The sequence below is a fragment of the Protomyctophum parallelum genome (assembly GCF_964188405.1).
Source record: "Protomyctophum parallelum genome assembly, chromosome: 19".
Taxonomy (NCBI): Eukaryota; Metazoa; Chordata; class Actinopteri; order Myctophiformes; family Myctophidae; genus Protomyctophum; species Protomyctophum parallelum.
Window position 1 is genome coordinate 34,639,722 of NC_139717.1, and position 25,888 is coordinate 34,665,609.

The 25,888-nt window shown below is 42.5% G+C and overlaps 2 protein-coding genes across 6 annotated transcripts in view; both read left to right on the forward strand.

Annotated features, from left to right (window-relative positions):
* nt5dc1 (5'-nucleotidase domain containing 1) overlaps positions 1–2,163 on the forward strand; it is an 80,896-nt gene extending 78,733 nt beyond the window's left edge. The window contains exon 12 of the mRNA XM_083791048.1: positions 53–2,163. Within this exon, the coding sequence (XP_083647174.1) occupies positions 53–165 (113 nt within the window). The 3' untranslated portion in view covers positions 166–2,163. The remainder of the gene's footprint in view (positions 1–52) is intronic.
* Positions 2,164–2,684: 521 nt separating this feature from the next.
* On the forward strand, positions 2,685–25,654 carry dse (dermatan sulfate epimerase). 5 transcript variants are annotated; one of them, XR_014570762.1, is made up of 8 exons: positions 2,685–2,872; positions 4,803–5,055; positions 5,593–5,846; positions 10,557–10,810; positions 16,805–17,044; positions 19,802–20,009; positions 20,688–23,289; positions 25,642–25,654. XR_014570762.1 is itself a non-coding variant. In XM_083790328.1 (8 exons), exons 3-8 carry the CDS (start codon positions 4,852–4,854, stop codon positions 22,438–22,440), a joined length of 2,913 nt encoding a protein of 970 aa, XP_083646454.1. In that variant the 5' UTR covers positions 2,685–2,872; positions 3,135–3,212; positions 4,803–4,851; the 3' UTR covers positions 22,441–25,205. The 5 variants fall into 5 exon arrangements, 4 of the variants coding, with proteins under 4 accessions (XP_083646454.1, XP_083646453.1, XP_083646455.1 ...); XM_083790328.1 differs by lacking the exon at positions 25,642–25,654 and adding an exon at positions 3,135–3,212 and having other exon boundaries at positions 20,688–25,205; XM_083790327.1 differs by lacking the exon at positions 25,642–25,654 and having other exon boundaries at positions 20,688–25,205.
* The last annotated feature ends 234 nt before the right edge of the window (positions 25,655–25,888 follow it).

Consider the following 25,888-nt stretch of genomic DNA (forward strand, 5'->3'; position numbering starts at 1 on the left):
AAGACCCTTTGGATAAGCAAAAATTGTAATAGTGATTTTATTCTCATTTCAGCTCTCCCTCTGGACTACAAGTTCCCCAGGTTTTCTCCCGACAAGCCTTGCACCACCGGTTACTACCCCAGACCTCCAGATTCCCTGTTGAAGAGGTGCCAGACTCTGTCCTAAAGACGTCCCCCCTCACTCGTCTGCCTCAGAAGAGGAATGTGCCTCCATTTTTGCCCTGTAGTCTTCACACACGCACACACGCACACACACACACACACACACACACACACACACACACACACACAGCTGATCCCTCCCCATCTGTGGAGCACAGGAACAAAGTAAAATCTGCAGTGTTCATTTAACCACTTAAGCCATGGTTTCAGCTCTGAGCCATCTGAGCAGCCATCTGCTGAGTGGACCAGTAAATGTAAATTGACCTCTCTTAGGGGCCAGAAAATACCCCCCACATGCGCATGCACACACACACACACACACACACACACACACACACACACACACACACACACTGCACAGTAAATAAAGTGATCATATTGCCAGCGTAATAACACCTTATTATTGACATGACAACCTGACTCAGAGCCTGATGGCCTGGTTTGTGGAAACCATCCCATTAGTGTCCACGAGGCATTTCTCCCCCCCCCAGCAGAAAATGCAAGGCACTCACCTAAAGGCACATCCAAATGCCTGTGTTGAAAATAATTCAGCTCTCGGCAAGCAGAGTAGGCGCTCAGTGCCAAATTAAAAGCACACGCTGCGCTCAGGAAAAAAAAGATTGGCGTGTAGACAAAGCCCCTTAAGCCTGATTCATACTTTTATTTGTTGCATGCTGGTGTCACATACAGATCATAGCTGACCTACAAGCTCACAACATGTTGCGGATGTGACGTGTTGTGAGCTTGTAGCTCTGCTCTCGGCCAGGCTCAGCGTGCAACGCTATCGCACAAATTAGGCTTTAGTCCGTTTGCTCGGGATCACCTTGCCTGACGGTAGCAGTGTTAAATGAACACTGAGGACTTTACTGTGATCCATCTTCCCATCTGGAGAAACCATGTGAATGTATCTCTCAGTAATAACGCCAACATCTTCTATGTTGTTCTGTGGTTTATTGTACTGTAATATGTGGAAATGATTACTTGCCAGAATATGCGTGTGTGAGTGTTGGCATATATTGATAAACAAAAACAATGTAGTGGTCTTATTGTTTTATGTGAGGACCCCCCCCCCCCCTTCCCCCATCTCATGTTTCTTATGTACCTTAGAGACCTAACCAGTTGACCCCATTTAAAATTTAAATACACGTCCATTTGTGCTGCACAGGTTTCTCGTTTGACGTTCATAAGTGTAAGGATACTCTACAAAACATTTTGTCGAAAATGTGCACAGTATTTCCATCATCTGTTTTATCCCCTCAAGATGTAACCGCAACCCAACTCATTACAAGAGACTTCTTTTCCCTGTGCAAATGGTATTTGTCAGTATTTGTAAACAAGTATTATTACACTGTTGTGTGTTATCAGGGGTTTTCTCTTTCTCTCTCTCACGATCTCTCTCTCTCTCTCTCTCTCTCTTTGTTTTTATTTTGTATTTTCTTACATTTTATTTCACCATATGTTTTTAGTGACTTGAATATGGTGTTCAAGGTCTAATTGTTTCCAGTGTCAATTTTGTGGAAAGTGTTATTTCAGGTCATTGTCGCTGAAGAATGCCACAATTACTGTTCTGTGTTGGCTGTCATAAAAACACAAAACTATCCCACCAGTTTGGGAAAACTATTGATAGTAATGGTTTGATGAAGACTATGCTTGATGTTCTGTATTATTTTTTATGCAAAGTTGCAATGTGCTCTTTTGAGTGACTTATACAAATGGACTAGGCCTACTACTCATGCTTCATAATGCTGTACCAGTTTGAGGTATGTTTTAACTGACTTGTGAATGGTTATTTAGTTGGTGTGCATAGACGATTTGCGCCAGAGGAGCCATGTCGTATAAGTTAATAAGTCATTTGACATTAAGCAGAAAATAATTTAGATGAGAGGATGGCTCTGAAGTCATGGTTATTCAAAATGAATGATTACTTTACTTTTCTCATCTGATCTGGAAACTTACATGCACATTTGCCTTATGTTCAATTCATTAGTGGTCTTAAGTTATTGAAAACACAGGGAAAGTTGAATTACGTGTTCCTAGTGTTGAAGTACTGTCAATGAAATAAAATGTTCTATGATTTTTGTTACACAGTTGATCCTCTGCAATTACTGATCTCTTTTCTTCACCCATATCACCTGCTGAACTACAGCATTGATCTGGTTACTTTTGACAAATCTGCTGTAAAGTTTAAAGGTAATGCATGCAGCACATTGCCTTCAAGTGGTTCTCAAAGTGGGGTCCAAGCAGAGACTCTCAGGGCTCCTGGTTCCATGAGGGTTTTTTATATTTACCCTTTCATACAAGTCTGTAACTCTCAATATACGGGTTCATTTGGTTAATTGGTTCCATACTGTCAGAGTTAAGTGGCGTCCTTGAAACGTAAAAGTTTGAGAACCACTGACTGCTCACTGGTCACTGCTTTTAGAAGGAGTACCTGGGAAGCTTGTGGGAGGGCAGCCACTTAATTTATTAGGTCTCCTTTAAGCCACTTTCCCCAGTTCTGCCCCTCCTCATTCGCCAGCATGACGCTCACTCCACACTCGCATTCTTTTCCTGCGCACTGAAACTTCGTTTCGCTCCTTCAAAAAAAGAAAGACGTTTTTCAATACATTATATATTCCCGATATAAGTTGCAAAAGTTACTTTTGTGGATCGCAGAAATGACTCGTCGTGTGACGACTGGAATACCAATTCGTGACTGCCGGTTTTGACAGGTAAAGCAAACGGATATATGTTTTACTCCTTCATTGCGGTACGCCTTTCGTGATAGACAAGAACAAGGCTGCTTTTGTGCATGTATTCAGCTGATCGATAGTCGGTAATTGGCAAAACAAAAGAGAACAAACGGTGTTTTCACACAGGTTTTAAACGTCTAGCGACAGCTGACTGCCTAATGTGCTGGTCTAAAAATAAATGAGAAAAGAAAGTCCTAAAACCGCTTTTATTAAAAAATAAATCAAAAAAGTCTGACCCAAGATTCGGTGCCACCGTGCCAAGCGCGAGCGATGGGCAGACAGGACTCGGGCACCCGCAGGCAGCACAACAGTACAGTAGGTGTGTGTGTGTGTGTGTGTGTGTGTGTGTGTGTGTGTGTGTGTGTGCGCGCGCGCACTTGTGTGCCATATGTTATGTGGGTAGTAGTACGTGGTACCAATAAAACCGTTTGGTGGTTGACATGGAAAACGCTATTTAGGTCAGCCCACTGCTCACTACGAGACCGTTCTCACAGTTAAAATGCTAGGCTTACAGTAAGTGTTTTAATATTATACCCCTCTGTATTATACCCATCCGTGGTCGAAAATGAGGCCTGTGCCTGCAGTGTGGATCATACTGTCATTCTGGGGGCCTTGCAGGAGCCCCCCAGAAGTGCAGCTGATCTAAATGATCTAGGCTACTCCTGTATTTGTTTGTAGCCTATCTATTTTTGTTGATTTAGTGAACACAAGGGCAATAGGTTGTCTTCGTGACTACGTTATTCAACGGAAAGTAAGCCTATGAACCATCCCACTCTCTGAAGAGTTATGGGCTCAGTGTGTGAAAAATGGGGGCAGCCTATCATGGGCTGCTGGGCTGCTGCTGCTACTACAGTCTCTGCTGGCCAGTGACATACATGAGCTCTGTACTTTTCCTGACCAGCTCTTTCTGGCCAAAGGTCCACTATCCTCCTGTGCACCACAGTGCCCTCAGGCAGGAATGTCTCGCCTCAGAAGGTCAAATGTCAGCATCAAGTCAACTTGTGGTCTGAAAGTAATAGATGATTTCCTGAGATGAGATTGCTCTTGTTTATCCGGCATTAATAAAAAGTTACACAATAAACCCAGGACAACTCATGCCATAAAAATGGACTTCAGTCTAGACAACTTTTAAATCACTACCAAATGGTTTTCCACCACGCAATTGCCAAGAACTCCACTAAGGTCATGGAATTTACTCTTGTGTTCGGAGTGGTGATGAAGGTTAGCTCTTGTCTTTCTGTAAAGCACAGCATTTTCTTTTAAAGACTGTCTCCAATAACTTAGCAGACCAGACTAATGTTACTTTAGTAATGGGCCATTTATTACCTCCACAGTGCTGAGGACAACAATATATGTCTGGCCATCTGGGTGTGCAAGGCAAGACAGTCTGTTTGGTCAAAAACAGAGCAGACAGTAATGTAGTATCATAGTTGCCAAGAGTTGTGTTTATATGTATTTGGACATTTAGTTGATGCCATAGAATATATATTATAGGCTACAGAAAGATAGTACATGAAGAGAGATAAGCAGAATGTACATTTGGCTAAGTACACACTCCTTGGTAACAATAGAAAATGTAATGTGATGAAGATTTACAATATAAATCATTCAAAGCTGTATAAGTCAGTCCGCTGGCAGAGCTGCAGTACAGTACAAGATGCTGCCTGAGTGCCTGGCCTGCTATATTGGAGACTTTTCAGTGATTTGTCTGGTATAAGTTCTCATGTTTGTGCTGCTCAGTGCTCAGTAAACTGTCTGGAACTGTAGGGGTAAAGTCAGAAATGATCAGGACTACAGCTGTATCTAATTATTCTAGGAATGCGGCTCTTTGTAACAAAAACGCTGTGGAGAATATGGGCCGGCTTACTCAAATCCCCCCCCTCTCCCCCCTCCATCCCTCCTCCTCCAGCTGAGCTGCTTTTGGGCGATGCCACGGTCCCCTCCCTTCTGATGTTACTATGAGGACCCACACCCGCGGGGCTCCCACGGTGTTCTTCATAACGCTGCTGTGGCCCCTGCTGCTGCCGCGGGGGGCGGCGGCAGCGACGGCGGCGGTGGGGGGGGAGGAGGAGGAGGTGGACCCCAGCGGGGGCATCCCCTTCATGGGAGGGAACTACGACGGCCAACACCCCATGCTGTACTTCGGCCCGGCGGACGTGGAGGTAAGGACTGTCACCGTTGCACATTTTAGGCGACGGTTAATATTGTCACACAAATGACTGCGATTTAACGGTTTCATTGTGCTTTTGGCATTGGAAATTGGAACATTATGAATAGAAATTAGATTTCTGTTTGGCTTTTAGGCTTCAGATAACAGATCAGAATCAGAATCAACTTTATTGTCAACACATCACAGTTTTCCAAGTAAATAAGTGGGTGAAATTAGTTTTTGTGCATAGCTCCCATGATTTTTTCCAATAAAGTACGGATGGCCAGATAACTGAAATATACAAAGAAATTACTGCCATTTTTATAAATGTTATACTTAAAAAATTGCGAATATAGCTGATCTACAAGCTGACACGTTGTAAGCTTGTAGATCAGCTATTTCCGCTATTTTCTTTTTAAAGTTGTAAGCTTGTAGATCTGTTTTTTTTTTCAACATGGACACGGTTATGACAAAAATAATTGCGATCATGGAAAATAATTGCGACTAGATGATCATCCTGTAATAACTGTGACAACCCCCCTACGTGGAGGAGCTGCAGGCGGCGGCGGCCGGTACGCACCGGGACATGGCCCGGAGGATCCGTGAGGCCGGCGAGACCATGCTGGAGCGCCCCGAGGAGTACCTGCCCCCCTGGAGCCCCGCCGAGTTCAGCGCCCGCTGGAACGAGGTGTACGGCAACAACCTGGGGGTGCTGTCCATGTTCTGCCTGCTGTATCCGCACCGCGCCGGGGCGCTGGACCTCGCCCGGGACTACATGGAGAGGATGGCGGCTCAGCCTAGTTGGTACATTTTCAAAATTGTCATTTATTTTCAACTAGCCTCTGAGACCGCAGGCGTTTAGTTTTTCACAAGAAAACGAAAAGCCTGGGCAAACGAGCCACATTTCCTGGTCTAGTAGTGGGAGTGAACTATGTATGTATATGCATAGGCGTCAGCTTGCAAACTTCCTTTATATCCGCTCATCTTTAATATTAAGCATCCTTTCCAAGAAGTGTATTTTTCAGTTGATGTATTTTCCATATTATCACTCTCAGGTGTGGAAAAATGGCCATATGTTTTTCTCATCACAATGAATATTAGAAATCGTAATGAGGCATAAAGATGGAACTCTCTGATATCAGCAGCCCTCCTACGCACATGTTCATCCACTGGCTATCCAATGTCGATCCCTCCTCCTAGCCAATCGCTGTGCCTTTCAATGCATTATCATTTTTCTGTGTGGCTGCTGCAGCACAAGAGTGGAGGGGAGGGGCAGGGGTAGCGCATTGTGGTCCTGTGGTCCAGGAAATATGTATAACAGCTGTTCAAATTCATTCCTGAACATGACCCTGTTAAAAGGAAATGAAATGTTCAGATGTGAGCTGGAGTGGCTCACGGCTCTGTGATGGCGCCCATCTGGGGTTTGCGACCACAGTTTATCTGACCAGGGAGGGATCCCAGAGGACTCTGGCGGCTAATGTCATTATATTTGCATTTTACGTTTTCGGTGTTAAGCTGTGCGACTGCTTAGAGAGCAGTGATTCTCAAACGTTTTCATTTCAAGGCGGCCCCCAGTTTGATATGGATTAAGTCACAGATCTCAAGCTACGCAGTCAAATCTGGTGTTCATTTAAAGGTATAGAGCGTCGCAGTTTTGGGCCAAACAAAGAATTAGAAAGTAGAAAAAAACGGCAGGTTACAACACTTTCTTTGTTGTTTTTCTTCTTTGTAATTATTTGTTTGGTCCAAAATATGGTGTGTGTTGTCATGATTTGTCACGACTCGAGTTGGCTTCGTACGACGCTTAAAAGTTTATATAAATACTTTTTGAAATGTCGAAATGTTAAAGCACTATATTCTGATAGTATGCATTGCTAATTTGCTATAGTGTTTGTTCAAGAACAGGGGTCCTCCCAGTCCTTTTAAAAAAACAGAAAACCTGTGGGTACTCTACTCTCGGGAGAGATCAGTAGTACCCATTTATCAGCTTCAATTTTATATTGTTCCAGTTCAATTTGTTGTGTCATCACTTCCAATTACACTTGTGTATCCTCTATCCTGCATGAGTTCTCTGTCCTGATTGGATAAAAATAACTGAACAAACAATACTATCAATCTATCATATAGTTATTTAACACTTATTTTAACTAAGGAATATCACTTACCTTACCGTACTACCTTTAACTCAGAGACTGTACACAGTAAGGGTGCATTTGGTGACATTTGTAATGTACATTCTCTGAGTTACAGACCCTATTAAGTTTCCATGTGTTTCCTAACTATCAATCATTTAGCCGGGGGCCCCTGGAACCCCCCAAGGACCCCCGGGGGTCCTTTCATGTGTCTTAGAACACATGAGAAAGTGGTTCAGCATCTCGCTCTGGAGGACCGTCTGACAGTGATGAATGCTGGTGTGTTCACATTTGGCAGCTTTCGGGTCGAACCTGTGAACCTTTCGTTACAGGACAGTGTAGCGGAAGCTAGCGGTTATGCCAGGACGCCAGTCAACTGTCCCAATCTGACAAAAGATATAAGTGTGAGAAACGTCCAGCAACTCTTCAGAGGACTGATAGAACTACAACCCCCTCTTAAACAGCCAAAATAGAATATCACAAGCATGAAACACAGCTTTGATCTCTTGCTGCGGGGCCTGTAGTTAAGTCACGGGACTGTCTACACTAGAAATCTAAGATCGAGACTCTAGATGCAGAATATTTCGTGTGTGTGTGTGTGTGTGTGTGTGTGTGTGTGTGTGTGTGTGTGTGTGTGTGTGTGTGTGTGTGTGTGTGTGTGTGTGTGTGTGTGTGTGTGTGTGTGTGTGTGTGTGTGTGTGAGACTGTGTGTGTGTGTGTGTGTGTGTGTGTGTGTGTGTGTGTGTGTGTGTGTGTGTGTGTGTGTGTTTGTGCGTGCGTGCGTGCGTGTGTGTGTGTGTGTGTGTGTGTGTGAGAGAGACTTGGTATTGTTTCCCCAAGAACCACCATGGTCATCGTCTTCTGAAAGTGCTCTGTCTCATTTCCTTTATAGTGAGATCTAAAAGAGAACAACAATGACACAAGCAAACATTAAACACCATGGAAAAACAAGTATAGCATATCCCACAATGCCCAGCTTTGATCTCTTGCAGCAGGGCCAGAAGTTATGTCACATACCATGCAAGTGTCTAAACTAGAAATCTAAGATCAAGACTTAAGTTAAAAGCTATCATGTTTGCACTGTGTCTAGAGAGTGTGCAGTGCTCGCACAGATTCAAGATTTCTATTGGTGCATCTCATACATGAGTAAAATTATATGGTTTTGGTTCCTCGTTCCACATTGTAGTAGCAATAGCAATAACAAAGAGATACTTTTACAACATGAATGCTAGCCTCCCTATTCTGGGAATTTGTCGAAAATAGGTGGACATTCGGCCAAGTGGCTAAGAATCGGATCACAGGATCACATTCCTTTGTCCATCCTGACTTTGTCTGTTACAGCCTTAAAGGCATACACATTCTCATGCTAAAGAAATCATGCTTGAGGGGGTCACTGACACACAGCTATTAAAAGCTGCAGCTAATTTCGGAGAGTTTTACTCCACCAACTCTGTTTTACTCCCCAGTTCTGCAACCTTCACCCTTTTAAGAGGGACTTTTTTCCCAAAGGATTATTTCTATGGGTTTACATGGTTTACATAGCCTACTGTAGACACCATGGTATTAGCACCATTTACAAGACCATTTTTTCCACAATATCAACGTCTGCCCCACAGCTGAGGAATGAGAAGCCACTGAGCATGTGTTTTCACGTCTTAAAGAACACGCTGTGACTTCTCTCCTTCACCACACTTTTATTATGGTCACTGAACCTTGCACGGTTCCTCCATAGTGGCTCCAGGACTCAGGCTGCTGTGGTATCCCTGACCTTCAATTATGTCTCCGACAACTTGTGGAGGGTAACCATATTCCGACGGGGGAAAACTCCAGTTTGTGGCATTCTAGGTCCCCAGTTCATTTTTTTACACAGTTCCTGTGTAAACACACAGAAGTGAGATTGTGTGTGCTTTGGCATAATTCATGATACACTGCTGCAGTGACGTGGAATTTCACCTCAGACTTGCTTTTCCAGTGCATACGAGATTAATGTAGCAACCAACGTCTGGCATCTAAGGTGGTGTGACGTGTTTTGGGTGGATATGGGAAAATGTAAGGATTCTTTTTATCCTCTTTGATAATTATATATTCCTGTTTAAAGGAAATGCGCCTAATTTCAAATGAACCACCCAGCTTGTTGACATATGGAAATGACACGTTGGCTACATCAAGGAGCGTATCTTTATTGGGGCTGTTAAATGCAAAGGAAGGAAGGTGGCAGTTAGCAGGGAAAGTTTGGAATTGAGACTGTAAATGTAATTATAGTTAACATACTTAATCTCAATTAGAATTGTGCATTTTTTGTCACTCAAAATCCCCATACATGGGGAAAGCCTCCATATATTGTGCCCATGTCTCATGACATAAGTCTCATGACATCACTATGACTTCATCAGGGATGATAGTAAATCAGGGATCATGTCATAATATAATGTAGTAGTGATCAAATAACTGTCAGTGCTAAATGTATTAATATCATGAATAGCAACATCAATTGGATTGAAGTTGGCTGAAGTCCGCATGTAAAGTAGTCTACATATTTGAGCTTAATTAGTATTTACATCATAACTCACAAGGCATTAGCAGGAGAAAGCAGAGTCTACATAATGTGTAAGCACAGTTTGCACATTAGGCTGCACCTTGATTTGTGTTTGTGTACAACAAAAGGTGATGTAGTGCGGGGAATAACAGTTAGAGGTGAGACGAGACGTAAAGGCCAGGGTACTTATGGCTATTTAAACACAGCCTTTAGATGCCTCATCATCACATCTGAAGTTAATTTCTGTATAATTACCTTCAAAGCCTTCAACAAACACCGTTTATTGCTTTACAACAGTTTGCACTTGCAAAAATACAAGGAAGTCAGCATTCTTACATGCCGCATTCTGCACCAGCTACAATTTTGTATGGCTCTTTAAACAGCAGGACTTGGTGTACGTAGATTTAATAAATGCATGGTTTAAATGCTACTTAGTTAGCATCTGTGTTTTTGTACCAAAGGGAACAGACATGTTAAAGCGCTATGGCCAGACCACACCAACTAGTCGCAACACCTTGCAACAAAACTATTTTAAGGCCAGTCCACACCAATGCAACTCCCCATTGGTGTGGACTGGACTTTAGGTTTATCAGCAGTAGTTTTTCGTGACGTGATATTGTCCCGCATGTTACGGGCAAATTGTTGAATAGCTTTATTTTGTTCTGCTGTTCCTGTACTGATTATTACTTCTTACTTAATGTTACTCATGTCTGTTTTATATTTAATATTCATACCACATTCTCTATATATTGAGATATCAGTTTATTTCTACAATCTTGGTTATCATAATTAAATTGAATTAAATCTTCGTTTTTAATTGATCCAACTGCCCTCCTTCTCTTTCAGGTTGGTCAAAGACGCTCCCTGGGATGAAGTTCCCTTGGCACATTCTTTAGTTGGGTTCGCGACGGCCTATGACTTCCTGTACGAGTACCTTAACAAGGGTCAACAGGAACGCTTCCTCCAGGTGATTGGCAACGCATCGCGCCTCATGTACGAGAAGTCCTACGTACGTGGCTGGGGGTTCCAGTACCTGCATAATCACCAGCCCACCAACTGTGTGGCTCTCTTGACTGGCAGCCTGGTGTACATGACTCAAGGTGGGTGCTAGCGCCGTGCAATGACAATTAAGTGAACCAAATAATTAAATAAGCACTTATGAACCCTAGTGTCCATATTCTGAGCATGTCATTATTATGACATGCCTATTGGCAAAACATTGGTGAAAATAGGTGAACATTCTGAAAAAATAAAAGGCTTCATAGAAGGCTGTGTAATTGATAGAAAATAAGTATTTTTTGGGGTGAACTACTCCTTTAAGTGGTTAACACTTGTGTCAGAGAGCTGTCTCAGACAATGTTGTTGATCACAATCTCTGCTTCCTTGCATTTTCAGTGAATGGTTTAAGTCCTACCTACAGTATATCTCAGAATGAAAGATGGTTATGCAACTCTTAAGCCTAAGTCTTACGGGACTTAATAAGGATTTAGGTTCAGTCTGCCTGTGGTTATCTCCCATGGCTTTTGGTCTACCTTATATTGATCCTTGGTAATTGTTTATCCAGCTGAGACGCATGATTTTAAAGCATTTATTTATTTTCTTTTTTTTGTCTGTGTCTATTTTTAACTCCAGCATTTCCTTTTTGAGAGCGTCGGACTGCAATACTGCAGGCGCCAATGATTATTTCCTGTTTATTTGAAATACCGTAGCTCCTTTTTCTTTTTCTTTCTTTTTTTTAACATCAATATCCTGATGGAAATAGTTTGTGTGAGGGGCGGGAGAACAGGCCATGAGGAGGTGATCGCCAGCACAGCTTGGTTTGTTTACTGGTGGGATTTAGCTTTGAGTACAAAAGACCCAGGTTGACGTGAGCTGAAGGACAGCTGGCCTTTGGGGGATCGCTGTGCTGTGCTTTGTGGAGTGTTGAGGACAGAGGAACAACGTGAAGGTTCCAGACTGGACTGCACACTCAGGGAGAGTTATGGCTCACCCTCTTGTTTTCCCTTGGTTCATTTCAACTTGTTTGTCTCTCAAGCCAAGGGAAAAAGTGAGTTTGTTCCAGCCCATTAATGTCTTGGTTACCTGGAAAAGGGACATTGTTGTGTGGCCAGTTCTTGCCAGGTTCTATTTGTTGGAAATGCATGCTTTTTTATTATACTGCATCATGCCGGAATGATCGTTTTATGGTGAACGGGAGTGACAAATAGCTTCTTCAAAGATGTTGGGACTTGTGCTACTTGTTTAGCAGCAATAGTTATGCATCTCTTAGGCATGTCTAAGCACATGAATGTCCCTGTTCAGGGCATGTCATGATGATATTGTAGGTGAACATTCTGCTAAAATAGGCGAACATTTGGTGAAATAAATAGCAACGCAACACATGGTGAGCTTGTAGATTGGCTATTTTCGACAAAGATAATTGGTACAATGGTACATGGAGGGAAAAAAGAGGAGACCAAGTATAGACCTCAAGGGGACCCCCGGTTAATGAAATATAGATAGTGTTTAAATGGTTAACACTGTTGGAGGTTTAACTGCAAGTCACTCGCCTGCACTATTATCATTAGTTTCTCTAGCCAGGGTATGACATTACGCATAAATATTATTCTGCTGAGACGTGAATAGAGACGTTAGCCACATAAAGCTCAAATATAGAATAAACAGTGGCTTCATTTCAGAACTGTAGCTTCTTCAGCAGTTATCTTTCACCGTAGACATTTATGACTGGGTAACATAGTAGACTTTTATTCATTAGGGTTATGTTTATGCACAGGGCAATTTGATATTCATGCAATTCCACAGCATATAGATTTCTCAATCGAAGAACAGGGAGACCACATCCAACTACCACAGTTGTGCTGGTTATATTGTATTAACATACTCTACCATACAGACTGTGATGGATTACAGCTTTAAGTGGTTATTATGAGGCACGTGTTACTGTACATACTGTATCATGTAGCAAAGTGTGACTATATGGCTTCAGTTCATGGAAATCCCCACAAGGAAGGAGACTAGGAGAGAGAGGATCAGATAACTAGATAAGCTTAAAAGGATAATTGCATTCCAGATGCAGGTGGTGGCTGCGTATGTGGTGGCTGCTTTAATTGGACATAGCTGTGTGCAGTAGAGCCTGACCGTAATATCACTATTGGCAATTAATGCAGCCGTTGTGTCTACATTTTAAGTACCAATCGTTTTTTTATTGACCTTTATTTATTCAGGGAAGACCATTGAAAGCAAGCTCCCTTTTAAAGGACACCCAAAAAGTAATCATTTTATATTTTACTTAATAAAGTATTGATCAGTGCGTGCGGCCATCTTCTTGTCTCTTGAAGACTAATATTCTACGTACCACACAGGGCCTTATTAATAAATAAAACACAATGCTGCTCTCTATGAATGGCGAGAGACGGCCAGCCCAGTTTTTCATATAAAATGCAGTGATATTGAGTGTGAAAGCCGTCACCGGTACGGAAATATGGAAAGTGAAGTATGACTCTCAATCTGGCATCCCCATTTTGGGCTGTCATCGCAGACATTCTCTAAAGTTTTACATAACTTTCAAAAACAGCTGATCTCCAAGCTCAACGCATCACAATTTGAGCTTGAGCTTGGCAAATTTTTGGAATAGGTCAAAATTGGTCAAATTCAGTCCAGTTTTATTCATTTGTCAAATGGAATTTTGTATCAAATCTTTTGAAACATATAGGTATTTCCATATATATATCAAATTATCTTTACAAAATATAAAAAACATGGGTAATCGGTGGTCTAGGACCAAATGGCATTGGACCCAGATATCTGGCTTCAGTCAGGCTCTCGTCGAGACAGTAATTGGACATAACTGTGTGCCGTTCACCCCTGAGATCATCTGTCGTTGACCCTGACTCCTTGCGCTGTCACATCAGCCCATTGACCACCCACACTGAAAAAATAACCATAAAAAAATAACAAACAGGACTAGCCTGTTTATTATTATTATGATTCACTTGACAGAGACTTGAGATGTTATTAAGCCCTCTATTGTAAACCATATTCTTGTATTGACCGGTAAGTCCACTCCTTTTTCCCACCAAATCACTTTGCACGGTTCGCAGTTATACACGTTGCATCATGAGTCATGACATGACACTTTGTGAGCTTGAAGATCTCTCATTTTTACTGAATGTTCACCTATTATCAAATGTCCAGAATAGGGAATAGGGTTCAAGTGGTTAAGTGATATAAACAAAAAACAGTTAAACAATGACAAATGTGAACAAACAGACAAACAAAACAAAGACAACAGGACAGACACTCTTGCTCTCAAACTTTCCCAACACGTTGTTGTAAATTAACTGAATTACAGACATTTCTTTTTAAATGAGAAAAAATAAAATAAAGAAAAAATACTCACTTCCTTTTTTTTCTTTTCTTTCCAATTTTCTAATATGTTATCTATTGTGTAGGAGGGGTTAAGGAATATTATTGTTAACTGCAGCATGTGTGTAAGGTGCATATTAAGTAGACATTTTGCAAGCTGTTTCTGTGATCACAGAGAGTTTTGATGATAGTTTTCTCATTCTGTAATTAGGGTGTAAATTGTCAGTAAGCAAAATAGATTTGGTTACAGCTTGAAAAACATGATTCATATAGAAGGAAGATTTGTCTTTGCTGCTTAAGTTACCATATATTTTACTTCCAATAATTGTAGCCTACTGCAGTTACAGAAATGAAGGTGCTGTAATTTCAAGCCTTAATAACATAAGCAGATAATCATACGACGGTGTCATGTGGCAAAAATAGCCAATGTACAAGCTAACAAAGTGGCGCATCGCATGTGTGCTTGTAGATCTTCTATTTTCAAAAAGATTGCAACACTATATTCTGCAAGTTAGTTGGTAAAGCTTATACATTTATGGAGGGAAAATGCTTAGCATGTTTACTACAGTAAGCTTGCTCTACAAACGAACTAGTCTAGTGGTCGACAAATCTTGGTATGTCTCATTTTGATCCGTGACCAAACTTGAGACAGAAGGCAAAAGAGGAGAGGAGCTTTAGTGGAAAACACAAAATCCTCCTGACCTTTCACATTCCTCTGGACTACCGGGGGTAGAGCAGTGTTCTGAGGAGTCATTTGGAAGGCCTCAGTACCTTTACGCTCAAAGTGCTGACTGCTAATGTGTGCTGATGGGAGTTCAGGGTCTCCAAAAGGCGGCACCCTGGATAAGCAGCATGGGAGAAGCTTCTTAGAAGGCCTGCCTCAGTGTGACAGCAGTATTATCCCCTCTGTTAGTCATTAGGGAAACTAGCCACATCATTAGGCCTGTGGAGAGAACAGAGGAAATTAGAGCTGAGACCGTACTGTTAATGTAGCATACGTGACGCAGGGTGTCTGGTATGCCGTTTTCCGTTTAGTGTGGGCGACGTGTATCCGTGTGCTCATTACAAAGTGGTTACTTGGTATGTTGGTGATTGAGGGAAGTCAGTGGATCAAACAGCATCAGCTGAGCTGAGCCAGTTAGGTGAATACTAACATGTAAGCAGATTCCTAGAGCATCTGTGATGGCTGAGAGGGGTGTTCACAGATGTACACTAGTAGTAGTATAATAACACTTTGTACTTGGGTTTATTCCTTACATAGAGCTTTTGCGCTACTGAATATTATTTTAAAAAGACCAAAATTGACATCTTCTTCTTTTTAACTCAAACTTCTGAGACATAGAAAGTCACTAATTTTAGACATATAAAGTTGAAATTGCTAGACAAATATCATACTTTTGAGATCGCGACAAACAACTCGGACCAGAAGCAGGGATAAAACATATTCCCACCGGTGCCCAGACCCCCCCCCCCCCCCCCCATCCATCTCAGCAAATGCAACCCTCCTTATTGTACTAGTACTTACAGGCTTATCTCTTATAATTAAAGAGGAAATGACCAGAAAAGTCTGTGTTTCTTTTCAGTGAGGAACTGCAGTGCGAGTGCCACAAGCGTGCCACACAAGCGCTGTTTGTGTAAAATGCTGCTCTTTGTATGCCAGCGGTTCTTGTTTGACGCTAGTAAATACCTGCTCTGTGTCGGGCACTGGGAGTCCCAGAGCGCAAACCAAACACTGGCGCAGACCGCTACACAGTAAAATCCTAAAAGAAAAGTGGTAATTGAACTCTGAGAGTGTAAAATAATTGATGCAAGACAATGAGTTAACCAGTTAGGCCCTTTTTCACAGTATACTTTAATTTACAAGCTTGTCGATGTGCTAATTTTAGGGGCATTTTTAAGTCTTACAAAATCTATGAAGAAATGTGAAAATGTCTATGAAGAAATGAGAGTAGTGACTCTAGACAATGGATTAAATGCTAATTGCTAAAATTGTCATATTGCTTCCTCTTTGCAATAAAGTATTATCTCTGGGAGTCTGGTCCAAAATCCCCAAATAGGGATATCAGATTGAAAGTGGTTAAATTAACACTGACAATTTGACTGTTTACAGTGGCCGTGTTCAGATGCATGATGGGAGGGTACCGGTGCCACCATTGATGGCACCGGGATTCCTCAATGAAGTGTGGCCGGAGTGTTTATGTGGCGGTCACTTGTTCTCATAGTAAACTGTGTGTGTGTGATCCAGTGAGAAACAGAGAGAGAGTCAGGGCAGAGGGAGAGAAGGACACACACTGCATAGTACTATACACTACAGCAGTCATCACACTTTCCATCAGCCAGGGCTACATAGCACATGGAAAGGAGTTGTTCAAAGTTTTTTCCTTAGCTAACAAAAAATAGTTGTTTGTTGCTATTTCATCAATGAAACTCAAAAGTTACACACAAACAACACTGTACCAAAAACACACTAATACACATTTTCACACAAAACCGAGATCTTACAAATCCTCTTTGCCATCAGGGGCCTTATAAATACCTAGATTAGTAAGGATTTGCTCACACCGTAACTCCAAGTGAAAGAGACCTTGCATTGCATTAAACCTCTTGAAAGATTGTACTTTCGTGCTGCAATACTAGGGGCCTCAGTATGTGTATTGTAACTGTTAGGATTTAGAAGGCATTTGTAGAATGGCCCTCAGGTCTAAATGGGTGTGTGTCTTGTGTTCCAGGCTACCTGCAGGAGGCCTACCTGTGGACCAAGCAAGTGCTCGCCATCATGGAGAAGTCCATGGTTCTGCTGCAGGACGTGACGGACGGCTCGCTGTACGAGGGCGTGGCGTACGGGACATACACCACGCGCTCCCTATTCCAGTACATGTTCCTGGCTCAACGCCACTTCTCCATCGGCCACTTTGACCACCCCTGGCTCCTCAAGCACTTCGCCTTCCTCTACAGGACCATCCTGCCAGGTACCCAAAAAAAGATCACACTCGTGTGAAGGTGCGACTGGTAATGTTTGTATAAAGTGCTCTAAACAAACATTACAGGCAAAAAGTGCTCTATACAAACATTTAAAAAAGCCATAGACTTGGCTGCCACATGACATAAATTCCGAAAACCAGGCATTGGAGGGGCTAGCTGCCCCTCCAAAACTAATGAAATCATGGGATTAGTGTGGTTCCAATATGCATCTAGGACAGTGATTCTCAACATTTTGTTATTTCAAGGAATCCCAGTTTGATAGGCATTAAGCTACGGACCCCTATTTGATATGAATTTTATCTGTGAGACTGAGACCCCAATATATTGTACACTGTACAAAGCTACAGACCTGTACAGGTCCATTTGGAACCCTGGTGGGCACCGTGACCGGACCCTGCCTTGAGAACAACTAATTTGGGACTACGTGGCCAGCCTGTGACATGAGTCATCTATCTATGACATCAGTTGTCTTGTCTACTCCACATTTGGACAAGGTTTCAGCCTGATCGGAGCTCCATTGACTCCCATGAATGAAAGTACAATGTTTCAAAACACAGGTGAAAAAATACTAGTGGATGTACTTCTATATCCTACTGGCATTTGTAGTAGACAATTAAATTCTTACAAAATCTATGAAGAAATGTGAAAATGTCTATGAAGAAATGAGTGTCTAGACAATGGATTAAATGCTAATTGCTAAAATTGTCATATTGCTTCCTCTTTGCAATAAAGTATTATCTCTGGGAGTCTGGAATTTTTTGTGCATACAAAGTATGCCGTTCAAGCGGTTTGTGAGATTAGCTCAAGACACACATGCAAGCAAGCATGCACGCACACATGTATGTACGCATGCATGTACGTACATACATGCGTGTGTGTGTGCGTGCTTGCATGTGTGTCTTTGTGTCTTGAGCTTGTGTCTTGAGCGTACATGCATGCACTCATGCACACGCGCGCACACGCACGCACACACACACACACACACACACGCACACGCACGCACGCGCACGCACGCACACACACACACACAGAACTCTCTCATAGATGGCTAGCCTCCTGCAGAACCATGTTGTGAAAATAAATAGAACCACCTCATCTACTATGGCCAGATACTCTTATTTCCACGTCAAGAAATTATGAAATGAGTTTGACAGATCTGTTGTGAAATTTAAAATGTCACAGAGTTATACATTTTTGATCGAAAGAGATATATCTTTGGCAGACAAATATAACCAGAGTCAACAATCTGTGAGAAAGTGTTGACTTAGCTATGAATGGCTGTGAAGAGAATTTAGAGCACACCGCTACATGCCAAAGTTAACCATTGGCCGAGTTAGATTGGGCGTGAAAATCACCTTAGCGCACCCCTATTAAGAGAGTAAATTATCCTGCTGCTTGCCCTGACACGGGGCATGCATGCGTGCAGTCATTACATTTCTTGGATGCCATTCAAAGATTGCACTGGGAGACCCAGTGGTGGTCTCTGCCATTTGTCTCCGGGCTGGCTGTCCTGTCCTGGGGAACCTGCCCGAAGGTCAGGGGGAGGCCAAGGGCAGAGGGGGCACCCCAGATTGTCCTATATCTAACCTCAAAAGTTACATTAGGTGTGTGTGTGTGTGTGTGTGTGTGTGTGTGTGTGTGTGTGTGTGTGTGTGTGTGTGTGTGTGTGTGTGCGTGCGTGCATGCGTGTGTGTGCATGTGCATGCGTGTGCGTGTGCGTGTGTGTGTGTGTGCATAGAGATCAGAACATTGGAAAATGGTTTCATAACTGTAAAAATTCCAGACTCCCAGAGATAATACTTTATTGCAAAGAGGAAGCAATATGACAATTTTAGCAATTAGCATTTAATCCATTGTCTAGACACTACTCTCATTTCTTCATCGACATTTTCACATTTCTTCATAGATTTTGTAAGAATTTAATTGTCTTGTCTAGAGTGCAAGAAACTTGAATGAACTTGCGTACTCATAGATGATTAGAAAGTGCATGGTATACTTGGGACCCTGATGAAGGCTTGTAGCCGAAACGCGTTGGTCCATTTTTTATGATATTTGCCATGCCATACAAATAAAGGCTTTTTTTCACTTGACTGGAACAGAGTCCCTTGGACCCCTTTTTATCTTTTCATGTTTGAACCCTTGCCAATGAGCACCTGTTTTCAGTTCACAACTACAAAGGACCACGGCAGCGCTTCTTTCTTTCCTCTATTCAACGTTTGCATGGTATACTGTTTGTAAATAGAGTAAATGCCTGGCCCATTCTTAGTATATTATATATATTTTTTTAAACAAACTCTTTTTATTTTACTCAAATCCTTGCTTCTGGGGTTCCATGGAACAAAATATTTTCAGTTGGGCGTCCACGGCCAAATACATATCATTTTGTGGGTCCTTGACATGAAAAGGTTTTGAGAACCACTGATAAGCAACATACGTTTTTCAGACATTAAGTAAGTAAGACATTATCAGGTCTTACTGGGTTATTGTCATTCTACACAGAAAGTGACTTTTCTTCTGTATTAGTATTACATGTTCAGAGTTTTTCATCACATTTGATCTTCTCAGCTTAAATACCAATCCTTACATCAACATGTGAGCTGTCAAGTAATGTTTACCTGACATTCGACATAACAATGTCAAGTATTACTCCAACAAACCCTTATGAATAGTCGCTATTGACGTTCCTCTCTCTCGCTGTGTTTAAAGTGTAAAATAATCTACATGGACCTCTAACCTCTCACCAGGGTTCCAGAGGACCGTAGCCATCGCTGATTCCAACTACAACTGGTTCTATGGACCAGAGAGTCAGCTGGTCTTCCTGGACCGCTATGTGATGAGGAACGGCAGTGGGAACTGGCTAGCGGACCTCATCCACCAGAACAGGGTGACAGAGGGGCCGGGGCAGGCGGGGAAAGGCCAGAGGTGGTGTACACTCCACACAGAGTTCATATGGTAAGGCAGCCCCCCAAAATAAGCATATTTAAAGGAGAAGCCTTTGTGCCTGGGTAGCCGTTTTCTTACCGTAATATGACGATAATATATCCGTTAACCACTGGTAGAGGCAAAAATATTAAAGATAAAGTCCTCTAGCACTCTGAGCAGGGAGGAGGCCCCTAACGTTTGCTAGCCTTAGACGGAAGCCCATTTGGGACAAAACTCTGTGGACTTATAACCGACATCATGGATGACAGATTTAAGATGAGATAGATAATAATTGTCGCGTTATCTAATTAAGTGGGGTTTTTTTCTCTCCCCACCAGTGGTTAATAGATATCGTCATATTACTGTAAGAAAGCGGATACCCCGGAAATTCTCCTGTAAACTGGGGACCCCCCCCCCACCCTGACAAGCACATGGAATGTAGGAGTTGAGCCATTACATTAAGTTTGAGTTTTGATAAATATTGTGAAAATAGCAGATCTACAAGCTCACCGTTGTGAGCTTGAGCTCATCAATGGGCAAGTCAAAGATGATAAGACAATCACGTGTTTGTGTGTGTGTGTGTGTGTGTGTGTGTGTGTGTGTGTGTGTGTGTGTGTGTGTGTGTGTGTGTGTGTGTGCGTGTGCGTGCGTGTGTGTGGTTTATTTAAAGTGAAATGATGAACTCATCCCCATCACTATCGTCTGTAGGTATGACCCAGGCCTGATCCCAAAGCCTCCCCCAGATTTTGGAACATCTCGACTGCACCACTTTGAAGACTGGGGAGTGGTCACCTATGGGAGTGCTTTACCCGCCGACACCAACCACTCCTTCCTCTCCTTCAAGTCGGGGAAGCTCGGAGGACGCGCCATTTTCGACATCGTTCATCGGAACAAGTATAAAGACTGGATCAAAGGGTGGAGAAACTTCAACGCGGGACACGAGCACCCGGACCAGAACACTTTCACTTTTGCACCCAACGGCGTGCCTTTCATCACGGAGGCGCTCTACGGACCCAAATACACTTTCTTGAACAATGGCGTGATGTTTGGCCCGGCTGCCTCTGGAAGCTGCTTCAGTCCTTGGGCCGGCCAGGTCACGGAGGCCTGTGATTCCAAGTGGCTCAAGTACAAGGTGGGCCTGGCGGCCGACACCCAGGGCCGGGTGGAGGCTGCCATGGAGAGACAGGGGATGGTGTTTGTGCGAGGCGAGGGACAGTCCGCCTACAGTCCCGACCTGAAGATTAAGAGCTTTCAGAGGAACCTTTTGCTCCTCCACCCCCAGCTGCTGCTGCTGGTCGACCACATACAGCTGGACGCGGACAGTCCCACCAGGGCCATGAGTGCTTTTTTTCACAACACAGAGTTGCCGTTCCAGGACACCAAGGTGGACGGCGTACACGGGGCGTTCGTCTTACACGGTAAAGACCCTTATAAAATGTTCTGGATGGACGACACAGGCCTCAGTGACAAAGGAGTGCTGGGGTACTGGAACTACCCTCGCGGGTACCCATACAACGGCTCCAACTACGTGAATGTGACCATGCCACTAAGATTCCCTCACACCAGGGCGGCATACATCTTTTTCGGGCCAGGGGTGGACGTGCAGAGCTTCAGCCTACGTGGCGACAACCAGAGAGTGGACATTTACCTGGCCACCAAGGACCACACCTACACCATCTACCTGCTGACTGGCGAGGTCACCAGCAAGCCTCTGTTCGCCATGGTCCTGGTGGACCAGAAGAAGGTTGTGTTCGAGAAACCCGGGGCCGCAGTGGCGGACGGATCCCCCGAGGAGGTGGAGGAATACGTCAACGTGGTGGAGGACAACCTCGGGCACGCCAAGCCCGTCTTCCAGCAGATGGAGAGACACATCCTGGGCCGCGTCCTCAACTCGGCCAGCTTCCGCAAGACCGCGGAACGCCTGCTTCAGTTCTCGGACAAGCGGAAGACGGAGGAAATCATTGAGAAGATGTTCACCATGTCGAAGAAGCAGGGCAGGGGCAAAGGCGGCAAGAAGGTGAACCTTGGGGAGAAGCTCTCGGAGAGCATGCCTGACATTTTTGCACAGATAGAGGCGAGTGAGAAGAAAGAGAGGCAGAGGACTACGAAGCGCGTTTACGACGAGAACCCGGAGGAGGCGGGAGATGGAGACTCCCGGGCATTTTTGGATTACGCCGACGGCCGCAAAAACAGAAAGGGGGGTTTCGTCAAGGGCCGCAAATTCAAGGAGGTCCACATGGTAGCCACCGTTGGGAGCGAGGGCCCGTCAAGCACCGCCTCCTACATTAGACTGTTCCTCATCCTGAACATAGCCACGTTCTTCCTGCTACTTGCTGTGTTGCTGACACGCTTCCAGAGGGCACGGAGCCTCCACACCCAAAGGTGTTTCTATGGCGTCCTCCTCATTGACAGTTTCATCTTACTGTACCTCTATTCCTCCTGCTCTCACACACAGTGCTGACACAGTGTGTAACTAACGAGGGGATCATCCGTTGACAATATCATTCACTGACCATATTCACATGGCAGCTATTTGTCTCTTACGTCACACTTGGTTACGATTTACAATTTAGACGTTTAGCAGGCGCTTTTATCTGGTGCGACTCACAGCTCTGAGCATTGTTTTGGGTCTCCACCATCTCTCCAGTTATTTAGTCAACAGGAAACACATTTTCAGGTCAGGATAGCAATTTTATCCAATCAGGAGAATAAATCCCGCCAAAGAGTGGAAAATGGCCGGCTGTGTGAATATGGTCAATCATTGATGAAAAGAACCATACACCTCAGTCTGAGCCAAAATCTACCTATTAAAATGTGTGTCCAGGAAAAAAGAAAATATTGATTCCAAATAGGAATTGATGAATGGCCTATAAGAAACCAGACCACCTCTGATGTAATAAGCTTCTGTGGAGCTGTAGAATTTGCGTGTGTGAAGTGTGTCCTGTACGTGTACAGTGTTGAGGTGTCCTGCCTTAATGTCAAACGATCTTACGGTTAGCCACTAAAATGCCTCTGTTGTCTCCATCCGTCTGTACTTGAGATGTCTATATAGTTCTTAGGAGTAAAGTAGAAATGTATATACATATACTGTATATATATATATGAAAGCAAAATATATTTTTGTGGTTGTGCTTTTTTTTTGTACATTTTTTTATTAAAATGAATACATATATGTGCATCATCATTTTGCTAGTCTCACGTAGCCAGACGATCAAATATCTCTGCCTAGTGTACTGATACATCTGCTGACATGCTCCTGTATAAATTCAATGTAGGCCTGAGACCCAAGAACTTATTAACCATAGATTATGTGGTTCTCAAAGTGGGGTCCAGGGACCCTCTGGGTTCATTTGGTGGGTCCTAAATAGGCCCTTGCAAGGTGGTTCCTTGAAATAAAGAAATGTTGAAAAGGGTTTGAGAACCACTGGATTAGAACCACAATGATAATGTTCACTGCCCACACTTGCCCCACATTAGCACAATGCTACCATCTGCTGGCTACATATGCTCAAAACAGCCAAAGCAAATGTGAAATAATAAAACAATAAAAAAGTATGTACAATTAAAAGGGAATAAAGAAATATGTAAACAGAGATAAGTCATATTGTAACTTTGTGAAAACTGATAGAAATAGTTATGTTAGGACGTACGTGCATACAAGCCAGAGCAACTATTTGATCAAATACTGATATGGTGACATACCGGTATTCTCCTGTATGAATTCAATGTAGTGGCTGAAACAGGGTGGAAAAAATCCTCAGAATTAAGAAATGACTGCATTGCAGAACTGACTTTTCCTTCATATTCGATGACCTGATTGGTTTCCAAAGCAGCAGGTGTAGGTTTCTTAGCTGACTTTCTCGATCATGATTTGATTGGCTGAGCACAGAATTGAGATGATTTGATATGCAAAGTACGTACAAGGATACAATTGAAGACACCAATTGTGATTGGCCGGAATGTGATGATGTATCATGATAAGAGCTCCCCTCACTTCACACGAGTGTAATTTATTTTATTTTATTTATATGTTTATTTGACAGGGACAATACAAAAAACAATGTAGCAAGTTATAAAATCTTGAAATCGGCATTGTATATGGGGTTTATAGCTTCTTCTTTCGTTTAACGTCAGAGGTCCTGGTCCAACTCGGTGTCGTGGAGCCACGCCCGCATCTCTGGTCCCAGGTCAAAGAGGCTTGTTTCCGAGGGTGGTCTGTATAAGGGGCAGGTGTTGATGATATGGTCCGGTTTATAGCTGAGGCTAATTTGCGACCCCAATCCCTGTTTAGGCCTTTCTATACAATAATATCAATTACCAAAAGAACGTGTATGAAGCTCTAATCTATAAACAAGTACAAAAGCAATAACATTCCCAAATTACAGTCATGAAAGCAGTAGCTTTGGTTAGATTTCAACCATAATTTAACCTTCCCATTAAATATTTTGAGATCTTTTATTTATTTTTGAATTTTTTTAATTGAATTAAATTTAGATATCACCACCAGACATAGTATTGTAGACGGAGATCTCCAATTGTCTGTCTACATGAGACTATCATTGTGTTAGTGGATGTGTGAACTAAGAATAGAGAACCTGCCATAGAATATTTGGAGTACTTTATCAGTGATTATGATGGAAACACCATCATTGACCATTCGTTCCATTTGTAGCCACTCTTGAAACAGTTTACACAGGCAAATCCTCACCATTACTTTAACTCTGAGACTGTACAAAATAAAGTTATTTGTATATTTATGCAGTCTCAAGATTACAAATGGATAATAAATTACTGTGTAGCCTAGGTGGCCATATTTACCTCAGATAAAATATAGCCCATGGAGGTATACCTGTAGGCTTATGTTTCTCAAGCACTGCTCAGTAGTCATTCACTAGTCATCATAAGTGTATTTTGTATTGCTCTTTGTTTTTCTTCTGCCAATATTTAGTCCTCAGTGTGAATTTTACTCTGAGCGTGTAACATTTGGCTAAAATGTTTTGTACATTTAACTCCTCATTCATTCACACTCGCATCAATATTTTGAACGTAAGCTAATTATAATAGATCAATAATTTTGACAGGTGGCATACTGTATGATTCAGTTTCATAGTACAAACATGAAAAATAAATAAGCAAGTCATAATGCAATAAACAGAGAACATAAATCCTGATTGTGGCACAATATTTTGAACCTGGTAGAACTTTGGCCAACAAATCAACACAACTTTCCAGACAGACATTCCAGAATAAACTCAGTTTTACAGCATGTTGGTGTTGTTTTCTTTCTTTCTTTCTTTCTTTCTTTCTTTTAGCTTCTTTCTTCTTCACCACCATTCATATTTTAACAATTGCAATTCAGGAATGGTAAAAAATTGGTTCTCAGAGTGGGGTCCAGGGGATCCTCCTTGGGGTTGCAAATGGAGAGTGTCTAAATTATGGCTGGAATAAGTAAGAAATTAAGAATAATATAATATAAGCACAAGCCAGTGCCTGAGACCCAAGATCTTATAATTAACTGTAGAAAACTGATTCTCAAAGTGAGGTCCAGACGTCCAGTGAGTGACCCTCAGGGTTCATTGAGTAGTTTCTAAATGGAACCTTACAAGGTCTGTGAGAGTTATGGGGGTCCTTGAAATAACAAATAATACAATAAAAGTTTGAGAACTGGATTAGAATCACAATGATAGAATGTGGCTGATAGAATGGCCCTGCCTCATACTTGCCCCACATTAGCACAATGCTGCCATCTGCTGGCTACATATGCTCAAATATTAGTTTTTATTGGTGTGAGAAAATAGCAAACGTGAAATAAAAACATTTAAAAAAAGTATGTAAGGAAACAGACAAACAGATTTATAAAACAGATATAATGACATTATTTTAACAACATTTAAAGTCTTTTTCATGGT